Source organism: Diabrotica undecimpunctata, chromosome 3 (genome assembly GCF_040954645.1).
Source record: "Diabrotica undecimpunctata isolate CICGRU chromosome 3, icDiaUnde3, whole genome shotgun sequence".
Lineage (NCBI taxonomy): Eukaryota > Metazoa > Arthropoda > Insecta > Coleoptera > Chrysomelidae > Diabrotica > Diabrotica undecimpunctata.
This window is the reverse complement of record NC_092805.1, coordinates 141018231-141041633: the sequence shown is the minus strand read 5'-3', so window position 1 is coordinate 141041633 and position 23403 is coordinate 141018231. Positions and strand designations below refer to the sequence as shown.

Sequence of the window (23403 nt, the reverse complement as noted above, 5' to 3'; positions counted from 1 at the left end):
TACGGAAAGCTCGATACTGAAGTGGAAGATCAAGTAAATATAGCAAACAGATCCGCAGGTGGTTTGATGGAACAATATGGACAAATAAAAATATCACAAAAAAAAATTAATGGCAGAATTTACAAAACAGTCATTAGACCAATAATGACATACGCGGTAGAAATACGACCTGACACAGAGAGGACAAAAATGATGTTAAAAACAGCACAGATAACACTTAGAAAAATTGATGGCAAGACACTATGTGGCAGAAGTAGAAGTACAGATATACGACGTACATACAAGGTGGAGAATATCAAGAACTAAGTACGAAACAGAAGAGTAGAATGGCATGATCATATAAGCCGAATGACAACAAATAGACGGCAAGAGACGGTTCCCCAATAAGAAGACGATCAGTAGAAAGACCACGAAAACGATGAACGACAAATTACTGGAGGGACATTGAAAAACAGAGTCATGTCTAAATAAAAAGAAAAAGAAGAAGAAGACGAAAGTTTGTATAATATCTGTTCCCAATGTCAGCCACTAAGGTGCTAACTTTATCAGCTACCGTTCGCTGAGCCGGTACAGCATTCTTCGATTGATGCTAGAGAAGAACCTACTAGTAAATTACAAATTTACAAAAAAAAAGCAAAATTACAATTTTTGGTTAAAAAAAAACAATATTTTAACTATAATATAAAACGGTCAAGTCTGATTTTGAACGAGTTGGTAGAGGGAGCAGAGACAATGTTATCAGTAAGGTTACTCCAGTACTCAAAAACTCTATTTGGTAGAAAGTTCTGTCTTGATCTTGTAGAAAAGTTTTCTTCTTTTAGTTTAAACTGATGACCTCTGAGGCGTTCATTTTGGTTTATGGTAAACATTTTATCGAGATTTCCAAAATTAAATTTTAATATTTTAAATGTTGTTATTAAAAGTCTCCACGTTGTCAGTGAAGTTCGTAAGACGTTAGGTTAGCCATACTAAGTCTTTCTGCATAAGAAGGTCTTCTCGGTCCCAAAGGAATTCGAGTGGCTTTTCCTTGAACGTTTTCCAACAAAGTCTTGTCTCGAACCAAATCAGGATACCACGTTGGTCTAGCGTATTCAAGTATGGGTCTTACGTAGAGAGTGTAAAGTTTACAGAATGATTGAATTGAAACTCTCGAAAAACACCTCCGAATAAGATACAGTCTGGAGTTCGCACGTTAAAAACAAAAGTAATATGGTCTGACCAAATTCGGCTAGTGTTTACGATAACACCAAGGTCGTTATACGAGAACACAGAATCTAATGGCTGCCTGTTAACAAAGTACGGCACAAGTGGATTATTCTTACCAATTAGATGCACTACATATTTTTTCGCATTTAAGGGTAGTAACCACTGGGAACACCAAGTTAAAATAGAGTCAAAGTCCATTTAGAGGGTTATTGCTGGTATAAACCGTAAAAAGCAGAGGTCCAAGGACAGAACCCTGAGGCACTCCACCTTCCACCTGTGAGAAAGATTCGCCAACTCTAACTTTGTAATGTCGATCTGTTAGGAAATCATCTATCCAACGAAGTAAAGTACCGCGAATTCCGAAATGTTCTAGCTTATGTAAAAGTCTACGCTTAGGTACACGGTCAAAGGCTTTAGTCAGAGGAGCATAAAGTAGATAAATGGAAACTTAAGACGTGAAGGAGGAACGTATGTATTTGTAGATTTTTTTAGTGTTATCACTTCCAATAATATTTGCTTCAAAATTCTGTCTTAGAGTTTTTAGAGATGTTTGTAAGTTATTTGAAAATCTGCGATGGCTTTGGAAACCACTGAGAAGCCCGTTGTGTTTGAATTTCCGCCATATATGTCGTTTGTGATTAATTTGTTTTATTGCTGTTTGATTTATCTAGGGTTTAAGGTTGTTTTTATAAATCTTAATTGAGACGGCATTGAGAAATGCAGTCTACATTAATAAGGGGTCGTTTAAGTCTGCAAAAAATAAATACCAGTCGATTTAAGAGAGTTCAGTGTCAACTTCAGAAAAGTCGGTAGTAGCATATGTTGCAATATTATTTTTGCGGGGTATTATTTAATTGAATTGGATGTGAGCCATTATAACTGCATGATCTGACTTTCCTATAGGAGAACTGACTTCGAGAGATGAAAACAGCTGTTCGTCATTAATAAGCACTAGATCGAAAGTATATGGTTGGTTATTAATTCTAAATCTAGTAGGTTCTGTGATGAGTTGTATCAGGTTCGAATTTACTGCAAAACTTTTAAATAAATTATGAGCGTTTTCAGCGTCAGATAATGAAGTTATTGGCCAGGTGATCTCTGGGAAATTAAAATCTCCAGTAATGATAAGATTATCAAGAGATGATAGTTCTTTAAGTTTTGTAAAGAAAACATTATCGTTTGCAAGTAGTGTCACAGGTGGGCGATATATACATACTAAATTAAGGCAAAAATAATTTTTAGTAACAGGTAAGTGAATTGCATCTATTCCAGGAATATCTAATAGCTTAATGTTAATTTTGAAAGTTGTGGTAATAATATTAGATAAATAAATGCATACACCGCCACCCACACGATTTTCTCTGTTTTTGCGACATATTATATATCCATTTATAGTAACAGATGAGTCAGGAATTAAGGGGTTTAAGCTAGGATTCGGCAATACAGAGTTGCCAATAAAAATCGGCAATAAAAATAGCCAGGTATTAAATTTGTCGGTAAAAAAATTATAAAAGAAATTTCGTGACTCTGGGAGTGCCATTAATGTATTTAATAATTAAATCATGCTCACTGTTATTTTTGCGAGTTTCTAGTTCACTTCTGAGTTCTTTTAAACGTACTTGTTGGATGGGCGTCTTGTCGTCAATTATTGAGAATTTTTCCGTGGCTTTGTTTTTCAAATGTTTTGTTTTATTTCTCAGAATATCTTTAACGGGGTATTCCGAACTCATTACTACCTTTATTATTCGGGGAAATCGTTGGTTCGCTTTGCCGACTCCGTAGAATGTGATTTGCTTTTCCTGACAGCCAACAGTTTCCAAAACAAGCTTAACCTTTTTCGCGTCATCATCTTTTCTACGTTGTGCATCCCCAGAGGAAGATTCTGTAACGCCTCTAATTAGAATATTTTTAGCACGTGTTATGCGATCTACAACTTTGTTAGCAATATTATTCGTAAATTCGGTAGACTTAAATAAATCAATCTGGCTGGGCATACTGTTTAATTCATATTGTTCTGAAGCTATTTTCTTGGGGCATTTTAAATTAATTTATATTTAAATGGGAATAAGCCACAATTAAAGGTTAAAATACGTTTATTAACGTTTCAATTTCCACTTCGGAAATCGTTCTCAAAATACAAACATTAGTAAATTAAACAAATTTTGTTTTTTGTTACTTAGTGAAAAATTCTTCTAATAATTTAATTTTATCTGACTCATCTATATTGACAATTCAGACATACCTTATACATTTTAAAGTAGAAGACTTTAAAATGATATTGCCAATATTGTTGAGTTGCGTTCCTGGGACGACTTTACTTATAAGATAGTTCATTCGATTACATGAAATCAACTTTAACTTGAGAATATCCGTCAGAAAAGATCATAACATGTAATTCGTCTTTAAAAAGACAAATACATGCCATAATGACAGTAAAATTCTCCTGTTAGTGATTCCATAGTAAATTATGAGGGAAAAACCAGGAAAGAAAAACCTCATAATACTATCCCGACATGGTAAGTATTTGATCGTGCATTTAGTTTACCTTCAATAAACACCAAATTCCGATTTTATATGTTTGTTATTTAAAAAACATAAATGATGTATTCTCTATATGTTACTGACTTACCAATACTGGTATTTTCCTTTTAATAACTTCCTCTTTCAATATGGGTAACCAGATCCTACTACATTCTGCCGAGGAATTCGCGACACAATTGGTCTCATTTAGCATAATTAGAGCCGCTTCTTTGATTTTTCTCTTTTTACCATCCGTTTCTTTTAGGACTATATTTGAATCATTCCATTGAACCCTATGTTCATTATCCCATGCGTGTTTACAGATTTGAGATCTATCAAATTCTCTATTTTTAATATAGGATTGATATCCTATATTAAAATGTATAATATATTTATAAATGCAATTTTTTGTCCTTTCTTGTTCATTGTTAGGTTTGGTTTTGGACAAGATAGATCTCAACGTGTTTGTTGTTTTGAATGTTGTTGAAATGTTGAATTTATTTCCTATCCTTTTAAGCTTTTCCGATAATCCTTTTATGTATGGTATTATTATTGTTCTCGTATTATTCCTTGCATATGCTGTAGGATATGCATAGAACGATTTCCGAAGTGGAAATTGAAACGTCAATAAACGTATTTTAACCTTTAATTGTGGCTTATTCCCATTTAAATATAAATCTGTTTAATTCAGTTATTTTATTATCAAAATCATAAATTTTCGTACGAATTTCCATTTTAAAGTCTAGCAGAAGATCTTTTATATCCGAAATAGTAGAGATCTGTCTCAATAGGTCTAGTGATTTATTTAAACACAGATTATTTACACACATTTTAATTTAGTTTTAATTCCAAAAATTATAATTCAGTTCGGAAAATGTCATAAACACATTATTTTCCTACGTTAAGGTGATGTGGCAAACAAATACGTAAAATAAATTACCATACCTAAACTTCTGAGCCCCGTAATAAGTTGTGGATATGCGGTGTTAAAAAGCAGTTCCTTGACTCTAATATGCTTTATAAAGTTTTACCGTACTTTGAAAATTTGAGTTCATTACTTATTATATGCAAGGAAACCAGTGGAACATCATATTTATTTATTATTACTTATTAATGTTTCTTCCCGTAGCCGATGTTACTATAACAAACTTTAACAATTTTGAAGCCGTATATACTATAAACTTTGTATTTGTAAACTTTGGTAATTTGTATGTATATTTCGGTGTAAGTTCATATTTTACACAGTTCATTACTCTAAAACTTCCCGCTTCCTTTTTCAAGTATCATAATAAAATTTTGAAATGTATTAGAGTACCTTTTCGATATTAGTGAGAATATTATAGATATGATCTTTTAAAGAAATTTTTCAGGAACGTCTTGCTGGTTTTATTAAAAATGTGAAGTGCTTTAACTTTTATTTTGAATTTTTAAAAAATATAGGAAGTTATAAAAATCCTGTAATACAAACTTTGTTTCTTATAAGTCGCATAAAAAGAACAAACTAAGCTATGTAAAAAATTAGTTCTTCTCTTATGTAAATTTTCTAAGAATTAATTATAAGAAATTCTAATCTTCTTCTTCTACAGCCTTAAGTAATCCAACTTTGGACATAGGCTTCCATCAAATCAATCCAGTGTTTTCTATTTTGCTTCCACTTGCTTCCAGTTGTGTCCTCTGATCTTCTTAATATCATCAGCCCATCTCATTTGTGGTCTTTTCCTGCTTCTCTTTCCTAACCATGGTCTCCATTGTTGTATTTTGTGGTTCCATCTTTTATACTTTAGTCGGGCATTGTGTCCTGTGAAGCTCCATTTTAATTTGGCAGCATGTTCTCCTGCGTCTTTTACTTTGTTTTTGCTTCTAATCCATTTGTTTGTTTTTTTTGTCTATAAGTTTCACCTCGAGCATTGATCTTTCCATCGCTCTTTGTGCTTTTACTATTTTATCCATATTAGACTTGGTGAGTGTTCAAGCCTGTGAACTATACGTGAGTATAGGGAGGATACACTGTTCGTAAATTCTGGTTTTTAAACATTGTTCTATTTTAGTGCTTTTTAAGATCCAACTCCTGCCCTTGCTAACCTTATTCTTTTGATAATTTCGGTAGTTTGATGTTCTTTGTTAACTTTCATTATCTGTCCCATGTAGATGTATTCGCTTATTGTTTCTAAATGTATGTCGTTCAACGTTATTTCTCGAATGTTCGGTGTATTTGTCATTATTTTTGTTTTTTTCAAGTTCATCTTAAGACATTCTTTTTCCGAAGCTTAAAATAGTTGCGTCATCATGGTCTGTAGTTCTTCGAAATTTGTACTGAATATTACAATATCATCAGCGTATCTCAAATGACTCAGTTTTCTTCCATTTATTCCTTTATCTACCTAGTTAATGTCTTTGAACACGTCTTCCAGTCCAAGTGTGAATAGCTTTGGTGAGATAACATCTCCCTGGCGAACTCTTCTGTTGATTGGTATAACTTTGGTTTTCGCATCTATTTGTATTTTCGTTGTATTTTTCTTGTAAATATTATGTATGTGCATTCTGTATCGGGAGTCTATCCTGCAGTTGCAGTTGTTCATAGCTATCTCTATTGCTCAAAGTTCTATGGTGTCAAATGCCTTTTTATAATCAACGAAGCCAATGGATAAATTCAAGTAATATTCATTGGCTTTCTCTATTAGCGTTCTGACTGTAAGAAGAAGATCCTTTCGGAATCCTGCCTGCTCTACCGGTTGATAGCTATCGAGCTTCGACGTTAACCTGTTAGTTATTACTCTCATAAACAGTTTTTACATTTAGGACAGCAGGGAGATTGGCCTATAGTTCTTTAGATCCCCTCTGTCTTCCTCTTTGAACAGAAGTATTGTCAAACTTTCATTCCAATCATCTGGGACTTCTCCTCTGTGAAGACATTCGTTGAAACATTTTTTTAATTCTTCGAGAATAATTTCACTTCCCTCCTTTAACATTTCTACAAGTATTCCATCTGGGCCCGGAGCCTTATTGTTCTTTAGTTATGCCATAGCTTGTTTTATTTCGAAAGATTTTATGATTATTTCTGAGTCGACATTTGTTATCTTTCTCTTAAGATCTTCCTTTGCAGTGTTATCTGGGTTCTTGTTTGAGGAATATAAATCACGGTAAAATGTTTGAGTAACTTTTAAGATTTTGTTTTTTTCTCTTATTTCTTTTCTATCTTTATCCTTCAATGATGTTATTATAGGTTTTCCTAAGTTTGATCTTAAGCATTTCAGACCTCGGTTCTTTTCTATTATTTTTTCTACCTTGTTTTCATTATAGATCCGTAAATCTTCCATTACTCCCTTCTTTATTTATTTGTTTATTCAATTCTTTGAAACCATTAGTGTTTCGCTTTTCTTTGCTTAGAAATGTGCGTCTCTTTTCCATCAGCCATTTTGTTCCATCACTTATTCTGTCTTCTTTATTTTTCGTTTTCATTGCAACAGCCAGTCCTGCTTTCAAGAGCTTTCGTTGCATTTTTTTATTAATTATGTTCATGTCGGAGTATTCTTGTTGATAATGTTCTACAAATTCTTTTCTTAAGACTTCTCTGTACTTATCTCCCTATGTCGTATTTTAGTTTGATCTATCTGATTACAATAATTATGTGGCCTGTTTCTACTGGTTTTCGTCCGTTTAATATGAATCCTTGCTCTTAAAAGGCGATGATCGCTGCCAGTTGTAAATCGATTGAGAGCAGTTATATCTTCAAAAATATCTTTGTTCCCACACAAGAAGTAATCGATCTCGTTTTTGGTCTTTTTATCGGGAGATATCCACGTCCATTTTCGGTTTGCTGGTTTCGTGAAGTGTGTGTTTATAGCATATAAATTTTGTTGTTCTAAGAAGTTATATAATTTTTCTCCTCTTTCATTTCGTGTGCCATAACCATGCATCCCTATTTTAGTTTCAGTATTTTCTTCTTTTTTCCTAATTTTGCGTTGAAATCTCCCATAATCACGGTATGCTTTGTATCATTTTCTTCTAGTGCTGTTATCAAATCTTTGTAGAACATTTCAACTACCTCTTCCTGATGTGTTGTTGTGGGAGAATCTACTTGTATAACCTTGATCTTGCTTTTATTATCTAGGTCTATTATAATATAAGCTACTCTATCAGAAACGCTTTTATATGTAGAAATGAATGGTGTGAGATACTTTTTGACAAGAAATCCTACTTTACCGTATGTTTCGTCTATTTTCCCTATATAGTATAAGCGATTTCCAGAGTTTAGATGCATGCATTGTTCGCCTCTTCTTTTCACTTCTAACGGTCCTACAATATCCCACTTTATCTTGGATAGTTCTTCTTCTAATTCGTAGACCTTTTCGTCTTTAGCCATAGATTGGATATTGTTTGCGGCTAGTAGTAACTGTTTTTGCTTGTTCGTATCTATTTTGGCGCATTTTGTTGAGCTTGTGCTTCGCCCAGAATCCATGAGGTTGACCGGTTTTCGGGTGTGGGATTCTAAGCTGCTAGCTCTACCTATAGCTCTATAGTCCTAGAAAAAATGAAGAAGGAACCAGAGATTGTGTTTACGATCAAACGCATAAAATTGCAATATCTGGGACAAGTTATGAGAAATCAGCACCGTTACTCCCTGCTGCAGTCTATATTGCAAGGTAAAGTCAAAGGTAAGCGAGGACCCGGTAGAAGGAGAATATCATGGCTGCGGAATTTAAGAACATGGTTTAAGAAAACCTCAACGGAGCTGTTTCGAGCCGCAGCGAGCAAGGTCATGATTGCCAATATGATTTCCAACATCCGAAACGGATAGGAACCAGAAGAAGAAGAAGAAGCTCTACCCACCTGGGGTATCGTCTCATTTTGTTTCAAGTTCAACATGTTGGGTTTTGAGAGGTATATTCGCATTAAAACACCACGTTTGCCGGACGGGTTGGTGAGTGTTCGCAGTACCACAGCCGGTTAAATCAGTATTTTATTTTCGCCTGCGTCTTTGTGGTACCGCACCTGTCAGGAATTGTATTCCTCAGCCACGGGCCACTAACCACACAGCTGCTGACCTATGTCATGTCCTCCGTTAATTCGCGGATACTTATTTGGCAAAGCCTTATTCATACCTGTTCTGTATATCTACAGGAACGTTCCCTATCAGCCATTGGGACGCTCCGTATCGGAGTTGAGGGCTTGAGAATTAGCATAATAGTGTAAAGATAATAAAAATTGGAGAAATTGTCTTATGACGTATTATTATTTTTTAATGGGAGAAACGGTTATTTATATTCGAGTGTATGCTTATTACATGTAACGTTTTAAAAAAAATATTTAATAATTATCATAGCGATTATATATAGCAACGCTTTATTAATTTCTTCTTTCTGTAGTTTTTTCTCCTATCGGAGGTTAGTTTTCATCCTAGCCTTTCGCTGCTATACTCTATTTGTAGCTGCTCTGAAAAGGCCTAGTGAGCTGCAGTCATACTATTCTCAAATGTTTCTCAGCCAGAATATCCTTCTTCGGCTGACATTTCTCTTAACTTTAATCTTTCCATCTATGATAAGTATTAGCATTTTCTACTTTTCAGCCCATAGTAATATGGCTCAGGTATTCCACTTTTCTATAGATAGAAAAAATAAAATGCCCAAAACCTGAGAGATGCGACAATTGCAGAACGATACTCGGAAAATATTGACTCCTACAGATGTAAACTCCTACTACTACTCCCAGATATTTGACGCATTTCTTTGATGTTAGCTGTACCCCAGCACATTGGAGTCCCATCCCTTGTCTTTTCCGCTTACTCTTCAGAATGATGGCTTCGGTATTCTCTGTCTCAAGTTCCAGTTCGTGATCTATAATCATCTATAAAAAAAATTGCGTAGTGACTTACTTGTAGTATAAGACTTTTCGGAAACATTAAATAGAAGCAGTCAATCACAGAAGAATCTTTGTTTATTTTATCTGTAAGCGTTGGTTTTTTCATGCGAGGTGATAACAGACTTGGGCACGCAGTTGTTAACATTTCTGGTCCAATTGAAACTTAAATATAGAATTTGTGGCTGGTGTGCGTCGTCATTTAAATGACTACTGGGTATTTATAGTTTGAATCAGCACTACCATCACTGTCTTAAAAAGGATCTTGTGGCTCCTCCAAATTAGATAAGTTTTCGACTATATCTGCTAATTCTTTTGCGTGAGAGCTCGATTCATCCTTAAAAGCAATAAATAATATTATTCTAGAAAACATTGCTGAAATAAACATTATCCGATTCATTACTGCTGGGATGTAAAAGTCCCAGAAGAAATATATTTCACTCATAAATAAAAAAATGGTAAAGAAAAACATTGACTTACCTTTTTCTATTATAGTAATCTCGTAAACACAAATAATTCACAGAATAAACGAAAGAAACTAACAAAAATCTCGTAAACATACAGAGAACACATGCGCGAACTACAATCAGCTAGTGTTTGATATAGACTGAGACTTAAAATAACGACGTTTTATAGATTATACCCAAAGTGAAGACTGTACACTACTGAGTTATTCCATCCCAATAAGTTTTTAAAACGCTCTTTGAAATTTGAAAAATCAGTACAGAACTGTTCCAGATGATCCCAGTCGAACAAGCGGATTTTCGACCATAACGAAGCTGCGCGGACCAGGTAATGTCACTCACCACCTACATAGAAGCGGGTTTCTAAAGAAGACTTAAAACTTCAGCGGCATTTATTGATCTCTCGGCAGCTTACGATACAGTATGGAGAGAGGCCTTATATACAAAATTCTCCGTGCAATCCCCTATAAACCAATAGCACGCCTAATAGATATCGTGCTCAACGAACGAATGTTTCAAGTAGTGATGTGCACAGATATCAGCCCACCAAAGAAACTTAAGAAGGGCCTACCACAGGCGTCAGTGCTCTCTCCACTACTATTTAGCTTATACCTTGCAGATATGCCGGAAACACAATCAAGAAAGTTCGGATACGCCGATGAATGGGCCCTCACTACACCATGCAGAACACTAGAAACGTCTGAAGAAGTTCTGACTGCAGACTTATATATATTGAGCAAATATTTTCGCAAGTGGCGACTTCAACCAAATGTATCCAAAACAGAAGTTAGTTGCTTTCACCTGAACAATAAACTTACTGGAAATAAACTCAACATACGGTTTGAAAATACCACACTTAAACACAACAAAACACCGAAGTACCTGAGCGTAACACTAGACAGAACAAGAGCATTTAACAAAAACTGCCCAAAAGTTGAGTACAAGAAATAACATTATACAGAAGCTCTGCGGTACCACCTGGGGAGCATCCACTCTCAGCTCTGCCTTAGCCCTTGTTTTCTCGACCGCTGAATATTGTGCTCCAGTTTGGCTACACAGTCAACAAGTAAAAAAGGTCGATACTCAGCTGAACAGCACTATGAGGATGATAGCTGGTACAATTAAATCAACTCCCACCCAATGGCTTCCAGTATTAAGTTACATCCCACCTCCACATTTACGACAAGTTGATGCACTTACACGTGAATACAAAAAGATCATGAACAATATAAACCTGCCCATCCACCAAGATATCGAAGATGCACGAAATACTCGTCTCCGTTCTAGAAAACCACCAATGAAAACGGCAAGAATGATACATGAGGAGTTCAACATCACGAATGTATGGTCCCAAGAATGGAACGCATGGCAAAATAACATACCCTGCATTACCCACAAGCCACCAGGTTTTGATCTTCCACGCAAAACATGATCCACTCTAAATAGGATACGAACCAGACATGGCAGATGTGCATACATGCTACATAAATGGGGAAAGAACCCGTCTCCTCAATGTGACTGTAGGGAGAACCAAACCATCGACCACATTATTGAAGAGTGTCCCTCAAGATCCTACAATGGTAGCCCTGAAGACTTCCTGTTTGCAACTTCAGAGTCAATTGATTATATTAATACACTTGATGTTTGTTTGTAACTATTTAAAGTTTGTCATATATCTATATCTATTACCTGGGTTGACAGAGTTACTAATGTGGAGGTTCTGCGTAGAATGGGGAAAGAATGTGAAATTCTCATGGCCGTCAAAACTAAAAAGTTGGAATATCTAGGACATGTAATGAGAAATCAAGAACGTTACGGCCTTCTCCAGCTGATTCTCCAAGGGAAAGTAAATGGTAAGAGAGGACCGGGAAGAAGACGCATTTCCTGGCTTCAAAATTTACGAAAGTGGTATAACACAACTATCACTGAACTGTTCCGCGCTGCAATAAATAAAGTAAAGATAGCCGTGATGATCGCCAACATCCGGAACGGATAGGCACTTTAAGAAGAAGATATATCTATATTACTAGTATTTGTAATTTTGTTCTAAATATGTTGTAATTGCCATACGATAAATAAATAAATAAATAAATTTGAAACGCTTTCAGTGATGTATTTTTTTAAATTATTCTTGGAATCTATATGACCCCGCAGTATTGAAAGGATTAATGGAAAAATATGAAACCATTTTGTTGCAGCTTAAAAAAATTCGGTACTATTCTCTAAGTTCAACCTAAGGTAATTTTTTTAAGTAGGTACACTTTTGTAAATTAAATTATACTCGTATAAACTTAGTATATATAGACTATAATTTAGACTATACTCCTATTTTTGTGATGTTGAAATAGTGGTAGGTATGTATAAGTTAACCCCGTATAATCAATATCACAGAACATACACAATGTTGATGTCGTCTCGTTGACCTATGAACCTGAGAGACAACGGCAACCATAAATTCATATTTATTATACCCCGATGTATTCGCACGACCACTTACGTCATTACGTCACGTCGTACAAGTAATTCACTTTGAGCTTATCTAATTTGTCCAACAAGTTTCGGATAACTCCAAGGCTCCTTTGTGACAATTAATGATAGCCGGTCTGTAATATGTCAATTAGGTCTCAGATCGATTTCATCACTAAGTAAACACTAATAACTAATCTGATGTTAGAGAAACATACAATTATATACACATAGATTGAAAGAACCGATCGTTATATGAATAATTATAGGGGTGAAGAACTTACGATACGGGTCTTTAGGATGTATTAGTAACATTGTGTAAAATCAATAATTCGTCTACAATCATAATACACTCATGGACAAAAATATCGAATATTTTGGAATTTTCAAATTTTTTTTTTGTAGTCACTATTATTTCAAAATAATTTTAGATTACTGATAAGACTCATATAGTAGGCTGATGTACTAAACTGATTTGAAATATTTTGATGTGTATTTTGACGTTCATTCAGTGGTTAGTTTCATTCATACATTTTATCATAAAAATTCTTCTTCACGTGAAGGAAAAATCATACTAATTCGGTTATTTTTAGTTTAATTTATTAAGTTTACTTAAATATTGTTTTGATTTAACTAAGTTTAAAACAAGTATCCCACAAATTCGGCACTGCGCCAAGTAGCACATATTGTAATTTTGTATGAGGAAAGATATGCACAAAAATGTATCGCACGACGTCTCAGCAGAACTGAACCTATAGTTTCAAATACTCTAAAAAGATTCCGCGAAACAGGAACTTTTGTACGAAGACTTAGTCAAGGACTCCCAAGGTAAACAACCTCAATTGATGACCGTTTTTTGGTTCTTAATTCTACACAAAATCGTTCATTGACATCGATGCACCTCAGAAATGAGCTATTAAATGTTAGGCAAGTTAATGTGAGTTCACAAACAGTTAGACGAATATCAAAAGAAGCAAACTTAAAGCCCAGACGCCTCACTAAAGTTCCACGTCTTCTCCAAAATCATAAAGCTCGTCGTTTGGAATTTGCAAGAACACGTATTTAGTGGAAAACTAAAAACGTTCTTTTCACTGATGAGACCAGAATCCTACAACTCCTTTGGAGTTGATGGCATAATTATTTGGGAAGGTATTAGTTGGAAGGTATGTACCGCACTTATGGAAGTGAGTGGATGGATGACTGGTAATTCTTACGTTTAAAACATACTGCAAGATCATGTTTTGTCATATTTTGGTTACATTGGATATGAAAGATTCACGTTAATGCACGATAATGCTCGACCACATGCCGCTGTCATAGTGAGTAACTATCTTGATGAGGTCCAAATTCAAAGATTGGATTGGCCACCGTCTAGCCCGGACTTAAATCCAATAGAACACATGTGGGATCACCTAAAACGCAGCATACGACAAAGAAATCCCGTTCCAAATACGATAGAGCAGCTTCGGCTTGCTGCACAGGATGAATGGAATGCCATTTTATCAAGGATATGTCCAAAATGTACTTGCAAGCATGCTGAGAAATATGCAAGCAGTAATAAGAGCTACGAGGGGGGAATACTCGTTATTGATCATGCACTTCTTTCAGTTTAAATCAGTTGTTTAAGCAATTTAAATTATTATTTAAGTTTAGAGTAAAATAACCATATTTACCTAATATTAAACATTTATTTTTCTCAATTTTCTCCACATAAAAACTTAAAAATTGTTCATTAAACATTGTTAAAATAAACTCTATTTTACAATAAACGACTTGCTTGACCAGAATTTATTTTAAAAAAACAAAAATTTGAAAATTCCAAAATATTCGATATTTTTGTCCATGAATGTATCATTAAACGTAAACAAACATACCGAGAAATGATAAAAAAAGTTGCTATTGAACTTTAGTTTATTAGGAAATTAAAATGTTTGTACCCTCTTTTAAATTAATGATTTCAGCATATTTTTACTTTGTGGTAGCAATTTTTTGGAAGCAGATTTCTTATCGCGGGCTACGGACGGAGCGGTGGATCGTGCTAGGGTATAAAAAAAATAAAACTAAAAACTGTAACGACTGTAACGACATATCGCGCGACCACACACTTCACACGACCACACGCTACATGAAATAGTATACGAAGTGCCTGAAAAAATCACTCTATTGCAAATATTCTTCTTTTTTTAATTTTAATTATTCTTAATTAGTCAGATCGAAAAGTGTATGCACAAACATACGATCTAGACTTAACACATACTTTTTAAATATAGATTTAACCATATTTATTGAATTAAGAGTATTAAGATATAATTTATACATGTTGGGCAAGTGATTAAATATTTTTGGAGAAAGAGCAGATCTCTGTCCTATTGATTTTTTGATATTTTCCAATTGAAAATGTTGATTGGTTTTAGTGCGAGTCTCGTAGTGATGAGGTAAGGTACGCAGAATAGGCTTATGATTGTATGTGTATATAATATAGTAACAGGGAATACATATAAAGTTGCCTCGTATCCATTACGTTAGTATCACAGAATCATAAATGAGAGCAGTATGTAATTTTTTTTATTAATTAATATTTTCAATATTTTTTTTTGTAATATGTCGACTTTCTTTAAATAAGTCTTTTGTACATCGCCCCACCCAAGATTTCCATAGCTAATTCTAGATATGGAAATAGAAAATAGAATCAAATATCGACTCGTATCGATTAAAAAAATCGAATCCATTGTCGAATCGAATCGATTGTCGAATCGAATCAATTATCGAATCGAATCTATTATCGAATCGTGTCAATTATCGAATCAAATCGATTTTCGAATTAAATCGATTATCGAATCAATTATCGAATCGAATCGTTTATCGAACCCAATCGATTATCGAATCGAATAGATTATCGAATCGAATAGATTGTCGAATCGAATAGATTGTCGAATCGAATTGAATCAAATACCAAGTCGAATCAATCATCCAATCGAATCAAATATCAAAACTAATCTATTATCAAATTAAATCAATTATCATTATTAAATCAAATCGAAATGAATCGATTATTAAATCATCGGTTTATAGATCGATTATCGAATCGATTGTCGAATCGAATCGTTCATGTAATCGATTATTGAATCCATTATAGAATCGAGTCGATTATTTACTCAAATCGAATCGATTATCAAATCGAATTAATTATCGAATCTAATCGATTATCGAATTGAATTGAGTATCGAATCGATTATTGAATTCATTATCGTATAGATTGAATCGATTATCGAATCTATTATCGAATCGATTATCTAATGGATTATCGAATCGAATTGATTATCGGTCGTCGTTGTATGAGTTACAATTCTTTAAACCTTTTAATATACATTAACTTTATAAAATGAATTATTTCAATATCTATCATAGAAAGGTTAAACTAGGTAGTAGAAATAAATGACAGACTTACTCACAATCTATTTATTTAGTAATTTCTAGTACCTAGTATAGATATTTGTTGATTCAAGGTATCTAGGATTTCATAATAAAGCACTTTGTACCTATCGAAATTTTTTTCTTGTGTGACTGTTATTAGTAGAAATAGTTACTGTTAATACAGTTATGTCAAAAAATTTTCTAATTTATTTTTCACTACGTTTGCTGCTTAGCAGGGCCAGCATTAAAGATTATATCCAAAGATTTCTTCTGTAGTATATGAAATAATATCTATTTTGCCAAAGATATCGTTAAAAATGACCACCAAGAGGACATCTTAAAATTTGCCGATTTGTTCGAAAAACCATCGTTTTGCCTTATTGATGCTTAATCTAATAAAGCATCTTTTAAAAATTGTTGTAAAACTTGTTTGAGAGAATTTTTTTTGCCGTGTATCATTATCGGCATTTTTGCTTCTTCTTTTTATATCGAATTATTAATTATTAATTAATAATGATATACATTAATTATCATATTATTTTTATATCTGTTTTTTAATGTGCCTCCAGTAAGTTGTCGTTCAATCGTTTTCGTGGTATTTCTACTGATCATCTTCCTATTGGGGAACCATCTCTTGCCGTCTTTACTCCTCTATTTGTTGTCATTCGGCTTATATGATCGTTCAATTCTACTTTTTTATTTCTTACCCAGTTCTTGATATTCTCCACCTTGCATTTACTTCGTATATCTGTACTTTCAGCTCTGTCCCATAGTGTCATACCATCAATTTTAAGTATTTTCATCTCTGCTGTTTCTAACATCTTTTTTGTCCTGTCTGTGTCAGGTCTTGTTTCTGCCGCGTATGTCATTATTGATCTGATGACTGTTTTGTAAATTCTGCCATTCGATTCTTTCCCGATATTTATATTTCTCCATATTGTTTCATTTAGGCAGCCTGCGGTTCTGTTTGCTCGATTCACTTGATCTTTCACTTCAGTTTCGAGCTTTCCGTAGCTGGATAATGTGATGCCTAGGTATTTAAACTCTATTACTTGTTATATTATCTGACCGTTCAGCTTCAATTTACATCTTAGTAAATTTGCTGTTGTAACCATGCATTTTGTCTTTCTTGGGAAAATTAACATGTTAAATTTTCTGGCGGTTATATTAAATTGGTGCAGCATACGTTCATCTTCATCTTCACTTTAAAAGAGTAGTATTGCGTCGTCTGCATAGCAGATTATTTTAAGTTGTTTTTCTCCCATTTGGTATCCTTTTTAGTTCTTACTTTTTTTATTATTTCATCCATAATCAGGTTGAACAATAGCGAACTAAGGGAATCTCCCTTTTTTTTTCAGGAAAACCCCTAGGTGTTTTGGAATTACAAATTACTCCCTACAATTACATTAGAAACCTGACGTCGCTTAGCCGAATTGTGTTATATCGAGTTATTGTGGTATATTGGTCTCTGGTTTGCCCTTTCAGTAGATCCGTGGTCGCATTGAAACTGCTGCACAAACATACAATAAGTTTATTATTATTTGCCTAATAAAATACTAAGAAAAAATAAATATATTTACAAAAATATCAAGTGAACATTATGACATTATCAGTGAAACTATTTGACAATCATCTAAGCTTTCAGTTTTATATTCGGTTCTTCATAAGATCCTGAAATACATTTAGATCAAAGATTATATAACAAAAAATTAAACGTTTTTTCAAAGATAAACAAAACCATAATTTGATATAGTACTCGCCAGGTTAGTACCAGCGAGAATTATCATTTTCGCTCCAATCCGAATGGTGTTAATACAGATCAATAAATGATACTTTGTCGAGAATAAGATCCATCAAAGGCTCCTTAACAATCCTTGAAAATACTAAAGATGTTCGGCGTTGGTTTCACTTAGCTAGCGAGTACTATATCCATATATAGTTCGATAAACACTTATTGCTGTTAAATTTTAGGCTCCCAGTGAAGACAAACTTATTGAAGGCTTGTACGCTTGCGGCGAATGCGCTTGTGTATCTGTACATGGAGCAAATAGACTAGGAGCTAACTCTCTTCTGGAAACTGTTGTATTTGGTAAAGCTGTTGCTGACGCTATTTCTGAAACACATTGTCCTGGCGATGTAATCAATATCGACGAGGTAAACTATCAGTAAAAGATATATCATTATTTTAAATATGTTATAGGTTAAAATTATCTGAATTTTATAGCTATTAGCTTTACCTACCTATATAAGTAAAAGAAACGCCACATTTTGCCATAAGTGCGTCTGGCTACTATAAGATTTGTAAGAGAAAGGATGAGGTGGCTGGTTCGACGATTTTAAAGCAAATATTTCAAAACCTATATTCTCACCTTCCTACATTTGGTAGATAAAAAATAGATACAGCTCTCGAAGGACCAGTGAACAATAGGTTGCAAAATTGCGGATTATTAATAGTTTAGTAAATATTAAATTGAAAATGGAATAATTAAAATAATATTTCCGGTAGAAATATTTTTATTTTATTATTAACATGAATAAATAGCAGTATCGGAATTACCAACAAATCACCATTTTGAATGATAATAAAAAACAAAAATGTTCAAATAAAATGTTTTTAAAATACACATCTGTTCATATTAACTGTTCTTAAAACTAAATAAATGCGATTTATAGAGCAAAAAAGTTTAGTTGTATATCCGGCAACCCTATAATTTGTCAGATCGGCATTTACGAAATATTGGCACAAAAATTGTCGACTTCTTTTGTATACATTGTAATAGCACGTACTTACATATTTTATGCACTGCCACTGAATTTAACTGAGGTAACTATTTAATAAAAATAAAGTTAATTGAAATCTGCTTCTATTTGAGTAGCGTGAAAAGGATTTACTTGTTTCTAGTTGAGAAACCAAAGAGAGATTTTTGACTAGCGTGCTTCTGTTGGAGAAGACAAAGCCAAAGTGCTGTAAGGGTAGCTAAGTTTAAATAGTTTAAATCTGAAAAACTGACAGGCGCAGGAAGAAGGCATGTCATGCTCATTGTAAAGTCTTTAATTTAGTGAGAATGGAAATTAAAATAGTTTTAATTATTGTTGTTTATTTATTGAACAAACTATTGTAGAAAAGACAATTAATTTTCTTAAGTAAAAGAAGCACCAAATTTTGCCAAAAGTGCGTCTGGCTATCAGAGTGGAGTCATACCTCTTTTGGTTTGCAGGCCGGACGATGCCGGCTGGGTGGCTACGATCGTCACTCAACCAACCCCCGCCATCCGAAAACTGACCCTGTCCTGCTGGTCTGTTCCTCTCCGTTCCGATCCAGAAAGTAACAGACCAGCAGCGTATGGCCCTTTATGACCCGATGTTTGGCCAGTATTATTCGAAACGAGATCCAACACCCCCCTCTGCACTTACTAGTTTACCATGCCAAATCGAAGGTAAAAATTATAACTGTATACAAAGTTTAAAATAGTAAATATAGAAAAGTAAAATGTCGTGAGTATAGATAAAATCCTAACTAGACAAACGTAGACCCCTCGATAGGAAGAAGCCGGTACTTACACTCGAAGTAAAATTCTCATAAACCACTTATGCTAAGACCTCACAAAATGACTATGAATATGGATACTACCTTGAATAGCCTTAGTCATAAAATTGCGGACTTCGAACCTAGAAAGGATAAAAATTCTCATGACACGAGAATTCGACTGACACCATGTTCCGCGAGCTCCAACGATTAAAGGTACCATGCAAATGGTTTTACCAGGATATCGGGTCTGCATAGTCTAAAGGAATCGAGGCTTAGTGTACAGCGCCATTTTATTGGCGACGGTTGTTGTTAGGGGTTCAGGACCCTCCCAGCTGACGGCAACGTCCACGACAATTACCCGCTCATCCTGTTGCTCGACAAGGTCAGGTATCTTTAGAGTCCCGTCGGCGCATCTTATTCGCGGTTCTACCTTTCAAATCCACCCTTTCTTTTCAACTGCTTTGCTAAGATACGTAACAATCTGATCGTGTCTCTTAATTTGGTGCCAGTGTGCTGCGGAGCACTTTTGCAAATCGTGACTAAGGCTCTCGTTCCGTTCGCATCACTTTCGGCACCTCCGCTCATGTGGTGGATTTGAAGGGATGCCTCTTGTTGGCAGAAGATTTCCTCGCAGTTGGATAGCCTTGATAAAGTCTCTCCCCGATCAGTAGGGCGGTGGATTTCTTATCCAGGCAGAACTTTCGGAGTGTGAAGAGCCCTGAGAAAGTCCGTTTCCACTATAGCCGGCCTCAAGCTTCTGGCTGAATTCACGTGCGATCGATGCAGAACTGCCAGACGATGTTTGAGTTCATTTAAGAACTTTCTCTCAGAGACGTGACATATATGGTAAACTGAGGGTTATAGACATGGTATCAGTAGCTGAGCTGATCAATTTTGCCAGTCTTCTTCTCATGATAGCAGGGATGTGCATGGCTGTGGCCATGACGCCCAGGCCACCCTCTTTAGTGGGAGCGTGGATGTACGCATCGGCTATCCTTACCTCAAACCTCAATGTGGAGATTATACCAGGGCATAGTCTGCACTACAGTGTTCCATGTTCTGAACTTAACCCACAGACTGAGTTCTGTGCGTCGATCTTACTCCAGCTGACTTAATTTATCTTGACAAGGTCAACACCTGTTTCTATTCTGTTAAGTGACGTCCATATTTCGTTTAATCCATTACATTTTGTTTTATTTAATGATTAAAGAAGCCTTGAACATCAAACATAGTCACAAAATGAACGAAAATATTGATATACAGAACTCTTATCAAGCTCATCCTCACTAACGCGTCAGAAACATGGATTGTGACGAATCAAATAAAGAGATGAAGAATATTTAGGCTGTTTTGAATGTAAAATCATCAAAAAGATTTATAAATGAGTGCAGGAAAACGGATTGTAACGAAGGCGCTATTTGAGTTTTATCGCTTTTATAGTGAACCTAGTATTGGTAGGTCCATCAAAATAAACAGGCTGCAGTGGCTAAGCCACTTAAAAAGATGAACTGTCGAAACACATTTATAACCAAAGACCAGATAAAGTGAGGAGAAGGGAAGGGCCCAGAATACGATTTAAGGACTAGGTTGGAGACGACTTACGAGTGTTTAGAGTATGGAATTAAAAAACCAAGGAGAAGAACAGAAAGGAATGTAAGCTGATCCTAGAATAGGCCAAGATCAACTAAGGGTTCTAGAGCCAATAATGATTATGACGTCTACGTTTTCCAGTCGAGTTGTGCGTCGCCAGGATTATCTAGTCGTCAGGTGGCTCTAGCGGGATTGTCTTTAGGAAGCCTTTTCTCTACCTTGGTCTAGACTTTTAACGAACGTCGAACTTTTATTTGAATCTTGATCAGTTTTTTGGCCTTTTGACTTGGTTGTAGGGTGGCGAAGCCCGTGTCTATATAGAAGCACGAAAGAGATATAGATTGTATGCATCCAGTAATTATTCGACATGTTTCGTTTATGACTACATCTACCTGTCTTTAAATGTACAGAGCTGATCCATACCGGATATACATATTTCCCTGCCGAGTAGCAAAATGTGTGTGCTGTTGTTTTAAGAACTATTGTATTTCCACTCCATCGACTCCTTCGAGTTTTCTAAGAAGTTTATTCGTAACCGCTACTATATTTATGTGTAAGTGTTCTATCCTGTATTACTCGGAGATATTTTGGACTGGACGGGTGTTCCAGCGCCATTACCATCCACGATACTTTTAGCTGGCGATTTGCGTCCTTGTTTCTAAGGTGAAGGAATTAGATTCTGTTCAATAGTCTTTTCGAGGCGTTGAATTTTTTAAATTTATTAAATAAGTGACACTGTAGCGAGATCGGTCTCTGACTGCTTGGTTCTACTGGATTTTCCAAGTTTCAGCAAGGTGATCACTTGGAACTTCTGCCCGGGCTTTGGTATCTTTTTGGTTCTCACACATTTGTTAAATAGTTGTAATGCCTATATTTCAGTACAGGATCCGAAATTCTTGATCTTTATAGTGTTTACATCATCTATACCATCAGACTTTTTATTTTTTAGCTAATGTGTACGGTGTATTCAGGAGGTTCGTTTCGTTTTCGGAGTCAACCTTCGGCAACAGTTGTACTTTGGCTTTTCTCGATTTTTCCGTTTCTCCTTAATCGGTGTGCTACTTAATTGAGACGCTGCTTACTTTTGGGATACATTTATTTTCTAGAGGATCGCCGGTATGTTTTTTCACAAAGTTTCAGTCTATCTTGCTATTATATGTCATGTTGAGTTGCTAAAGTTTTTCTTTCCATTTCTTTTGTCTGGATTCACAAAGTGGTTTAAGCAATATAGCACCGCAGTTAATTGTATCTTTACTAAATGGACCCTTCTTGTAGAGTTCGCAGTACTTTCTTAGGATGCTTTGACATCCGTCAGATAGACTGGGTGTATAATGCTGCCTGCAACCTTTTGAAATTGTTTGTTTTGAGACTTACCTCAGTGTGGTGACAACAAATCGTTCATAATTTGTTAGGTTTGGCAAGGTTTGCAATACTTTGTTCCAGTTGGGCTGAAAAATCTGACAATTTTGCATTCTCGAAGTTAAATCTCCTTTGGAGGACAATATAATGTATTTTTATGGCCGCATTTACTTCTATTTTTACTGATTCATGTATAGTTTTGGTAATAGGATCGCAAACTCTTGTGATACAGAGATTTTCGAGGCTGCTGCTGACAAAGCAAAGTTCAGGATTGTATCCCTGCTTTCAGATATTCCTTTGTACGGAATATGGTGACTTTGAGTAGTGCATTGTAATAAGATTGGTGGTCTTTACCCATTCTTTGACCAGTCAACCTGGTTGTTGCTGGTTTTCCTGTATCGCCACTCGATGCTGCGGGTTTAAAGTCGTCAAGAATGAATTTATTTGGTTGTGATTCAAATTTACTTTGGTTGGGTTTGGATGAAGGTGAACGGTGCTGCTCTTCATTTATATACGGAAGTTATGGTATATTTATCAATGTCTAGTGTGGGAACTTCTATGCCAGATTTATTTGTTGTATCGGTCGATGTGTATGTGTGGCTTAACAAATATTGCATTACGGTGCCTTTCATGCGTTATTTTTACAGCGAGACGCATACCTGGGATGCCATGGAGCTTCTGTGTTTCTTTTCTATGTGTTTCCTGGGCGCACAGGATGTCCAGATTATATCTATATCTATAGATATCATTGTCAGTGTTGATTCTGATTCGAACGTTTAACTGTTGGATCCCTCATTAATTGGTTTAATTCTATGATGGAAGGGATGGCAGTCGAAGGCGTTTCCAGAGGACGCTGCGCCGGTAGCGCTAGTTAATTATTGTGTTGTGTCTCGTGGTTAGACTACTGCTCTCGCTAAGGCTCCATCCGTGTCCCTCTATTTCGAGCTGAGGTGAATTAAATAAGATAAGTCAAGGTGGTCGCCACCATAATAAGAAGAT

The 23403-nt window shown here is 35.2% G+C and overlaps 1 protein-coding gene across 1 annotated transcript in view; it reads left to right on the top strand.

Annotated features, from left to right (window-relative positions):
* Positions 1-23403, top strand: part of LOC140437478 (succinate dehydrogenase [ubiquinone] flavoprotein subunit, mitochondrial-like) — a 156925-nt gene that overhangs the window by 95900 nt on the left and 37622 nt on the right. Inside the window, exon 7 of the mRNA XM_072527028.1 lies at positions 17898-18080. Coding sequence (XP_072383129.1) covers positions 17898-18080 — 183 coding nt within the window. The remainder of the gene's footprint in view (positions 1-17897; positions 18081-23403) is intronic.